Source organism: Toxorhynchites rutilus, chromosome 2 (assembly GCF_029784135.1).
Source record: "Toxorhynchites rutilus septentrionalis strain SRP chromosome 2, ASM2978413v1, whole genome shotgun sequence".
NCBI classification, from domain to species: Eukaryota; Metazoa; Arthropoda; class Insecta; order Diptera; family Culicidae; genus Toxorhynchites; species Toxorhynchites rutilus.
In genome coordinates, this window is record NC_073745.1 from 314,401,409 (window position 1) to 314,411,544 (window position 10,136).

The 10,136-nt window shown below is 39.3% G+C and overlaps 1 protein-coding gene across 1 annotated transcript; it reads right to left on the minus strand.

Moving 5' to 3' along the window:
• Window positions 1–1,662: 1,662 nt before the first annotated feature.
• Window positions 1,663–3,572, minus strand: LOC129767405 (probable cytochrome P450 9f2). The gene is made up of 2 exons (XM_055768270.1): window positions 3,313–3,572; window positions 1,663–3,250 (listed from the first exon to the last, which is right to left on the minus strand). Exons 1-2 carry the CDS (start codon window positions 3,522–3,524, stop codon window positions 1,858–1,860), a joined length of 1,605 nt encoding a protein of 534 aa, XP_055624245.1. The 5' UTR covers window positions 3,525–3,572; the 3' UTR covers window positions 1,663–1,857.
• Window positions 3,573–10,136: the final 6,564 nt, after the last annotated feature.

Genomic DNA, 10,136 nt, shown 5'->3' on the forward strand with positions numbered 1-10,136 from the left:
ACTCAAATAATTCAATGAAGAGAAATAATAATAAAATAAATAATAAATTTGATAGGTCAAATTTTTAAGATTGACAACGGGTTAGACCGTAACTGAGCTATTCAACTCTGGGTTGTTACGACCAGAAACATTCATTTTTTTTTTGGGGAAATAGAACAACTAGAAAAAAAATAAGATAAAATTAGAATATATACTTGAGGTCGAAACAAAAATCACATATTATTTATATTTCTTTCAGATGCCTTTTTCTGAAAATGAATGGAGAAAGATAGCAAGAGATTTTGAAATGTACTGGAATTATCCACATTGTATAGGCACTTGTGACGGAAAACATGTCGTTATACGAAACCCAAAAAAACAGTGGCAGCATGTTTTTTAACTACAAAGGAACTTTCAGCATTGTTTTAATGGCGGTTGCTGACGCAAATTATAATTTCATATATGCTAATGTTGGTTGTCAAGGCAGAATATCTGACGGAGGTGTTTTTCGAGAAACATCATTTTATAAGAAATTGGCCAAAGGAACGCTGAAATTGCCAGACCCCGAACCACTTCCTTGTAGCAATGATTTCTTATGTGTTGTTAACGGATGATGCATTTCCACTACAGGAACACATCATGAATAGATAGAAGTAGTAGCCAAGGATTATACAATTATAGGCACTCACGCGCTCGAAGAGTAGTGGAAAATTCATATGGGCTTTTGGCAAGTGTGTTCCGTGTATTTAGGAAACCACTGATGATTAATTGATTAATAAAAACGCAGAACTTGTCACGAAAACATGTATTCATCTCCATAATTGTTTGATAAGGAGTAAAACATCGCGATCACTACACTGTCCTCAAGGAACATTAGATATCGAAACACTAGATGGGAATATTATCCCTGGATCATGGAGAGCAGCTATCCAGGACGATACTGGTTTGCAGGATTTGCCACACCGAGCACGGAAGTCAACTTTTGAAGCTAAAGAAATCAGAAATGAATTCATGAAATATTTTCGATCAGATGAAGGACGAGTCTCTTGGCAGGACAATTATGTCTAACTTTTAACGTTTTTCAAATATATGTTTCAGAATTCCAAAATAAACAAACTCACACTTATTTCCACTCAAACCAAAACTCACCTCAAAGTTCTCTTCGTCACTCCCAGCAGTTGATATTGTTGATTTGGGTACGTCCACGTCCAGTGAAAAAATCAATGGCTCATAAGCAAACCATTTAGTATGTTTACCCGGAGAAAAGCCACTCTTTTTCTGTTGCACTTTTTGAATTTTGAAAAAAAAACTTTTTTTCGTGCGGTAGATAGGGACCGCATAAAAAAAGTTTCCCCCCAGAAAATAACTCAAATCCGTTCAATTTCCTTTTGTTTCCCTGCCTCTTCGGTTGCACGTGGCTGTTTTGTGCTTCTAGTTGCATGCCGAAACGTGATGCTGTTAGATATCATGTCATGCAAAAACTTAGAAAAACTTAGGGCATTTGATGGGAGAAGGGGAATGATTTGAGAAGTGAATAATTGAGGCACAAATTTGCTTTCTTTCGCACTGAAATGCATATAAACCATCGAAAAAAACTAAATGGATGATAACTTCGTCAAATATGCTTCTTTTCATATATCGCACATAAAAAACCACACAAGAACAGAAAAACGCACAAAAAAATTCGCACAAAAACAGGTTTTACTGTATTTCCTAATTTTAAATAACAAATTATTTCTTCCTTAATTCTAAGTTAGGAAAATACAGTTGAGTTTATCAACACCCGATAACAACCCGATTGGAACAATCCAAAACAACGAAATGTTGTTAGTAAGTACTGTTTTTACAAATATTTCAAAATTATAAACAATAAATCCATCATTGTCTCAACTTCAATCGTAGATGCACCCCTTTCTCGCTGGCCAGTCCCAGCAATCCCTTGAGTAGCTGGATCGGTACTTGCGTTTGCTCGGTTCGTTCAAGGCTAAAATGCAATAGCAGCTGATACATGATCACTTTCATTTCCATCAGTGCGAACCTCGATCCGATGCAGTTTCTTGGTCCGACACCGAATGGCAAATATGCGTCCATGTTGATGTTGGCCCGGTTGGTGTCGTTGAATCGTTCCGGATCGAATTTGTTCGGATTTGGGTAGTACTTGGGATCCCGATGAATTCCGTATACCGGAATCCACACGCACGCACCTTCGTCAATGGTGAACTTGAGTCCCTCGCCATCATCTAACGTGTAATCGCGAACGCATTGTCGATCGACGGCCGGTACCGGCCACAACCTTAAGGTCTCCGACACGACCATATCCAAATATTTCATTTTCTGCAGAACATCGTACGATAATGATTCGCCCTGCAGCCGTGTGTTCGTTTCCTGAATTTCTTCGTAGAGTTTCTGTTGGATGTCTGGATTGAGAGCCAATTCGTATGACATAAACATCATCCCCGTGGACACGGTGTCGAATCCAGCGAAGAAGAATATCATACATTGCGCGATGAGCTCGATTTCGGTCATCGTTTTGTACGAGGAGACCTTTGTAGCATCCGATTCATTAACCGTCGCGAACCCCTCGGCAATATCCGTTTCCTCATGTGGATGCCTCAATATACCCTTTCTCGCCTGCGTCAACAGATGAATCATATCTGGTCGCACGATTCCGTGGGCCTCCCGCGTTCGCACCGCATCCCTGATAATCTTGCAAAAGTACCGAATATGTTCCCTGTCGATAATATCGATGCTCAGCCGCGCAGTAATTTTAGGAAAAATTCTAATTGCCATCATTCGCAGAAACACGATAATCCTGTTGAAACTCATCATTTGCTTGCCCATCACATAGAACTCATTCTCGCGACTCTCCAAAGACTCCACCTGCAATCCGAATGCACACGTCGCGATAATATCGTTCGCAATTCGTGAGTACAAATCCTTCACTTCGTGCTCGATGTGTCCCATTCCGGCCGCTTCTTTCCTCAAAATATCAATCATCCCATGACTGTATTTCACCATCAGCTCAAACATCGTCCGCATCTTGCTTCCGGTAAACGCGGGACTAAGCGTGGCCCTCATATCACGCCACTTTTGACCACGCATACCCACGAGAGTTTTGCTGAAGAGTAAATTTTCGTTGTCATCGTCACCTTCGCTAAAAAACGTTCGCCGATCGATGAAGTACTCAAAATCCTTCACCGCGATCTTTTTGATCAGCTCGAGGTCACGAACCACAAATATGCGTGTCATGGAATCGAACAGACCAAACACCCTGGAACAGAAAATATTCAAAACTTTGAGTCGATCTTTAACTACGGAACTATGAACATCTACTTCACTCCGGGAAATTTATCGTAGAACGTTTTCACCAGATCGCTGAATGATGATTTTTTCAGCACCAGAGCTGCGGTGCTGCCGAGCAGTGGCTTAGCCGCCAATGAAGGGATTGGTTTTCCGCGGAAGTAATCATGGTCCTTGGTCAACAAACGGTAGATGTACGCGAGAATAGCGACAGCGGTCGCCAAATAAAGTAGATTCACCTCCATCGTCGAACTACGACTAATGATTGGGAGTTGCGTAGTTCGCGATTCGGTGTGAGACTTGAAATACGTATGATTGATAAAGCTCGCTGCAGCTACGACAGAAGAGTTGATTAGATTTCGGTCAATTGTTCGCGAGTATGGCTCTCGTGATAACGAGGTTGATACTGAGTATCGTTGTGATAACGTATTCATAGTTTTGAAAATGAACGAGACCAACAGATGACGGTTTGTCCTCGTTGTTTTTCGGAAAAAAAATCACAAATAAATAAAAATTTTAGTTGATTGTGATGCTGCCTTGGCCGAGTGGTTAGCATCACGCCGGGGGTTCGAATTCGATTGTGGTTCTGACCTGGGTATTTTTCGTCAAAGATTTTTTTTACTACTCGTACTGTGGTCCCGCGATTTCTAGAGCATGCCAATCATAATACATTCTAGGCATGTTATTTGATATAAAGAATCTAAACTAGTCTATATAAATAAAAATGAAAAGCCAAATGTGTTGGTAAGCGCAAAACCCGAAGAAGGGATGGTCTGATTTGAGCCGTGTTCATTTTGTGGTATTCGTTTCTTCCTGTAGATCAATATAACGAAGAAAACAAGTCTGATTTTTTTTTGGAAAACTCTGAAGGAAGGCCAAAAAATTCGACAAATTGGATTCCCATATGTTCTGTAATAATTTTTCAGATGAAATCACGCTCTCCTTCATGTTCTATCTATCTATCTATATAAATAAAAATGTAAGGCCAAATGTTTTGGTAAGCGCAAAACCCGAGGAACGAATCAATGTTGAGCGAAAATTATATCTGAAAATAAATTTATATTATAATGACGAGTTTTGCTAGAAGTAATAGGAGAAATATAATAAAAATAAATTGTAAAGGGTCAATTGAAAGATCAACCAATGGCGAGTTCTGCGATTGAACCGAAATCGATATCTGTCTGTCTGTCTGTTTGTCTGATTCTTATGGACTCGGAAGCTACTGAACCGATCAACATGAAAATTGGTATGTAGGGTTTTTTAGGGCCAGGGAAGGTTTACGTGATAGTTTGAGACCCCTCCTCCCTCTCTGAAGGGGGGCTGCCAGACAAATTGAACACAAATTTCTACATTACTCGGGAATTAATCAAGCAAATGAAACCAAATTTGGCATGTTAAGGTTAAAGGTGCAATAAATGTTTCTATGGTGGTTAGACTCTCCTCCCCCCTCTCTAAGGGGGGGGGGGTTCTGTCATACAAATGAAACACAAATTTCTGCATTACTCGAGAATTAATCAAGCAAATGAAACCAAAATTTGCATATGGAGGTTTTAGGGTGCAATAAATGTTTCAATGGTAGTTAGACTCTCCACCCCCTTCTCTAAGGAAGGGCTGCCATACAAATGAAACCCAAATTTCTGCATTACTCGAGAATTAATCAAGCAAACGAAACCAAATTAGCTATATGCAGGTTTTACGGTGCAATGAATGTTTCCATTGTAATTAGACACTCCTCCCTCTTCTCTAAGGGGGGGCTGCCATACAAATGAAACACAAATTTCTGAATTACTCGAGAATTTATTAAGCAAACGAAACCAAATTTGGAAGGTGGAGGTTTTAGGATGCAATAAATATTTCTATGGTGGTTAGACACTCCTCCCCCCTCTCTAAGGAGGGGGGGGTCTGCCATACAAACGAAACACAAACTTCTGCATAATTCGAGAACTAATCAAGCACAATTTGGGATGTGAGGGTTTTTGGGTATGAGAAATGTTTCTATAATGGTATGACACCCCTCCCTCCTCTGAAATGGAGAGAGGGTTCTAAAAAAATATTACACATAGTTCAACCAAAAATATTCCAACCAAACATGACAATTGAAAATTTTCGAAAAACTCCGAAGGAAAAAGGGAAAATTCGGAAAATTAAATTCCCATATGATCTACAATTACATAGTGACAAGTATTGTTAGTCCATTTGATGTGTGCGCTAGCGAAATTGATCTTTAACACACATTCCTATATCTTATTCCTATGCTTATCCATTGAACATTCTAGAAAAATAAACAAGGTGTTGTATCCGAGACACGACCGCTTAGGACGTAGGACTACGCAATCTTTTATTTTAATTTGTTGGTTTATCATTTCGGATATTATTAGCAAATACGTCGAAATTTCATAAATAACTCTTTAGTACAAAGTTCTGGGGACCCTGAAAAGGTTTCATGGTTTGTGTAGTTCTGTAGAATCGTTTCGAGAAGCTACGATTTTTTCTTGCCTTTGCGAGAACAATACACTAATTGGTCATATGTCGCAATTTGTTTCTTTATATCAATGCATGCATTGGACTGAGTATTTAACGAGAGGCATCTTCCATACATCCCCGTTCAACAAGCATCAAACACGCGTCTAACAGATACACACAGTTGCAGCTATAAAAATGAAACATCGCGAGAATAACCGAATACAAGTGACAATTAAAAGTATCGAAGGTGTGGTGTTCACATGTACAGGAAATGAACAAGTTCTAAGTTACGTGCAACGAAAACAAACAACACACACAAATCCAAATACTGATGGCTAGGAGCGACCTATTATCATTTGCACTGTTCTCTTTTTTTCACCTGCTTTGCCATGGCTCGGATGGTTGTGTTAATTGCAATGCCAGATGCCCTTCAAGTGAAATATTCGCTAGCGTTCACAGCTCGACGGGCACATAAAACACAAAACGAGCAAAATAAGCGACCTTTGTAGTTTCGGGCATAGAAAGATTCTGAGAATTTTCCTCATAGGAGATGCAATACTTATACGCTAGCGACAGCTTACTTACTATGCAAGGGTGGAGTTTACTTCGCTAATATTCTTTTTTCGCTATCCCCCTTCGTTTATATTCTAGCGGCTGCATAAGTTGCCGTTATTGACAGCTTTGTTCGGGAGAGCACACAAATGTATCAATTTCAATTTCAATTTAAACCATATACATACTATGGGATTGTAATGTATAGCATATAAAACAAATCTTAGAAAATTTCTGATTCGACTGGTATGCAAATCGTTGAAATCCGTTCGCAGCAAAAATAGTTATTAACGTTCACTTTAATTCATGAAAACGTGACCTGTTTTCTGATTTGGCACCCTTGATGTTAGACGTAGTCCTACGTCAAAACTTCATTCGTCAAATTGTTTAACTTTTTTACTATAATTTCTGTTTGTGTTTCAAGCAAAAAAAAAAATGCTGGATAAATTTCCTCTCTAATGGTATATAACACAACATTTGTCGCAATAACGATTCGAGTAATATGCGTTTGAAAACTGAAATCGTTACATTTCCATAGAGTGATCCCCCCCATATTTAAATCAAAGACATAGTTCTATGTCAAAAGATGTATGTTTTGGAAGCGAATGCAAAAGTAAATAAGGTTTATGCATTCTTTCCTTCAATTTGGTTCTCGTGTATAGTAATAAGAGTGATGGAAATGGTGGAGTGGGTTAGTAAGAGGCTGCAATTCCATAGAAAATCATTATTACAGTGATACCGAGGTGATATTGCTGTGGCTCACAGTGTCAGTGTGTGTGGCGTGAAACATAGTCTGCAAACAAACATTATTGACGTGGAACTACGTCTAACCGGAGTATGGGGGTGAAATGAAAACCTAAACACAGAACATGTAGGAAAAAGTGAAAGATTTCGAATGCTTATAATTCGAACATTTCCTAATAGATCGAAAAGATGTTTGCATCAATTGATAGGAAATATTTCAACGCGACTATCACAATTAATAAAATGTTATTTTTAATGAAATAAACAATTTAATAACTGTGAAATGTCAAGCGTTATCTAAACGCCATATCTGCTCTACGCCTCCCCCAACACAAACTTCAAAATCAATGTACCTGTGGGAATCCGCTTTGCAAATACATGCAAGTAGGGGGTATTTTTGTTCCAACCGAGATGTGTTTCCCTAACACGGACTTCGAAATCAATGTGCAATCGATACATGAATACATCGATAGTACAATGTTCGAAATAGAATCTGAAACTATTGAGAACCAGAGCAGAGGGTCCAAAGCCTCTAAGGAGGATGGTTTTAATAGCTGTTATCCATGGCTATTACGCAAAGAAAGTACAGGAAAACCTGTTTTTGTGCGGTTTTCTGTGCTATTTTTTGTGCGGTATATAAAGAAGCATATTTGACTAAGTGCGAAAAAAGCATATCTGCATCTTAATTATTCACTTCTCAAATCATTCCCATCCTTTCATCAAATGATCTAAGTTGCGCACGATATGATTTCTAATAGCAACAAGTTTCGACATGCAACTAAAAGAATAACAAAGCCACACGCAACCGAAAAAGCAAACTTTCGCAAAGCAGGAAAACAAATAAAAAATCGAACGGTGAACAGCGTGGATTTGAGCGATACTTTCGTATTAGTGTCACCGGAGCCGAAATACAATAGATAGCAATTTTATTGTACACACTGTGTAAATCAACATCAGTTTATAGCAGCCTATGTTACTCTCAACTAAACACCAGATGGTTTGAAAGCATCAATCCTAACAGATGTCAGCTTTAAGTTTCCGTATCTGTTTGTTCTAAATTCTATGAACTTGAAAGTTCTTACGAAGTCACTGTTTCTATATACGGAACTTCCGTATGAACATTCGATTTCAACCTGTCTGATTTTACGTTGATATTTTCATTACTTAAAAAAAGATAAAGTATTATGAAAATTTTTCAAACGAATTTGACTTTTTATACGAATTATGTTAGCGTTACGTAACTTAAGGGGGAGTAACGTAACTTTTAGCGCTACGTAATTGGTGTACCATGTCTAAGCAAATTTTTCCGTTTTTTAACAGTAACTCGAAGTAACTTTTCTTGTTCACTGTGAATTCGCTGTGAAAACCAATTCCGTCCGATGGCTTCAATGAATCGATTTAAGAAGCACATTGAAACAATGTATATTTCGTAACGGGCATTCGGCGGAAATGTATAACCCCCACAATCAACTCCAAACATGTAAGCCTTGACACTCTGAACCAATTTGTGCTTCTTCTACCGGTTCAGTTTTTTTTGCGTTGTGACAAGATTTGATCACCGGATATCGGTCCCATTTCCTGGGACGCAGCGTTAATGAAAACGCTACGAGGGCAGTGCGGAACAAATTACCTCCGTGTCACGTCCGTCCATCCGAGTGACAATGTGTGGGTGCGCTCCACCACAGCGAATGATGACGAAGCGACAAGGATCTATCAATTTTACGAGCCTTTCTTCGGAATAATCCACCGATCCGAGACGACTGTAAGGCTGCGCTAAATGAGTAGATGAATGGATGGTGGATATTTGCCACAGGATGCTCGACTTCCGATGGCGGATTAAAAAGGATACTATATTGCAACTCGTTTTGAAATGGTCGGAGTGGCTCCAGCCAAAATTCTCCATCGTTATTAAGGAGGACAGGGTTTTCTTTTGTGAGATATTTTATTGTGATGTTTCCCAAGAGCATAGACTATATCAAAAGATGTGCTAATTTTAAGTCTCCTTTTGTTCTGCCTTTTTTGCGTTCTAACGAGACAAATTGGTTTAGACAGTCAACATGCAGACTTCTTTCTCGATGAGAAACCAAACAGACGCACCAACTGAATAGCAAATAATCTCGCAGAGTCAGACTCGAATCCGCGGTAAGCTAACGCACAAACGCACAGTACCTCTTTGTACCATCAGCCACTCTCAGACATGTCCTCAGCACTCGTTTAGCATCAGACGTGGGACTGCCCTTGAAGTTTTTTCCCCGGTCGGCAGTACAACGAAGGTCTCATTATTTCCTAACGAGCAAGTGCGATAAGCATGAAGCACAGCGCAGCCAGCCATCTCAAGGAAATCCAGCCAGAATTGACCAGAACGAGCGCAAATATTTATCCTATCAACGGTGAACCAAGCAAGCAGCCTCTGCTACCAGACTGCCCCAACCGAGCAAATAACAGCATCCCGTTTGTTGCCGGCTCCTCGCTGGAATGAATGGTTCAATCCGAATGGCACGAGAAGCAGATTATGGGAACACATGATTACGCTATTCTCGGCTCCGACTTTGATGGGGAAACGAAGGGGAGGGGCGCCAGAAATGGTGCGATGAACGCATATTTCAACGCGGGGCAGAGCACCGTTAGTATTGGATAGAGAAAGAACGCGTTAGAAAACATGGGTTCCTTCGGGGTAGTTTAAATATTATTAGCATAAAACTAATGTGTTATAGCTTTTTGATTGACTTCCAGAAAAGGACTGTGCATCAGCTTGAATACAAAAATGCTAATATTTGGTCTTCGATGCTAACAATTCCTGTCAGTTTATTGAACCTGTGCTATAAATTTCACATACAATTCTAGAATATTGAAATGAATTGATTATACAGGCAAACCTTTTTTTGTGGGATTTTCAGTTCTTGTGCGGTTTTTTGTGCGTTATTTTTATGCGATTCATGAAAAGAAGCATAATTGACGAAGTTATGGTCCGTTTCTTCTTATTCTGTAGGAGCATTGTACCACTGCGACCATTAGTTTGATCTATTGTAGTGAAATGGTCCATTTAGTTTTTTCGATGTGCTTTCAGTGTGAAGAAAGCATATTTACATCTATATTAT

Coding starts and splice junctions, on each gene's coding strand:
- LOC129767405 (XM_055768270.1), bottom strand. CDS start 3,524: ATGGAGGTGAATCTACTTTATTTGGCGACCGCTGTCGCTATTCTCGCG. Junction 3,251..3,312: donor GATAAATTTCCCGGAGTGAA/GTAGATGTTCAT, acceptor TTTCTGTTCCAG/GGTGTTTGGTCTGTTCGATT.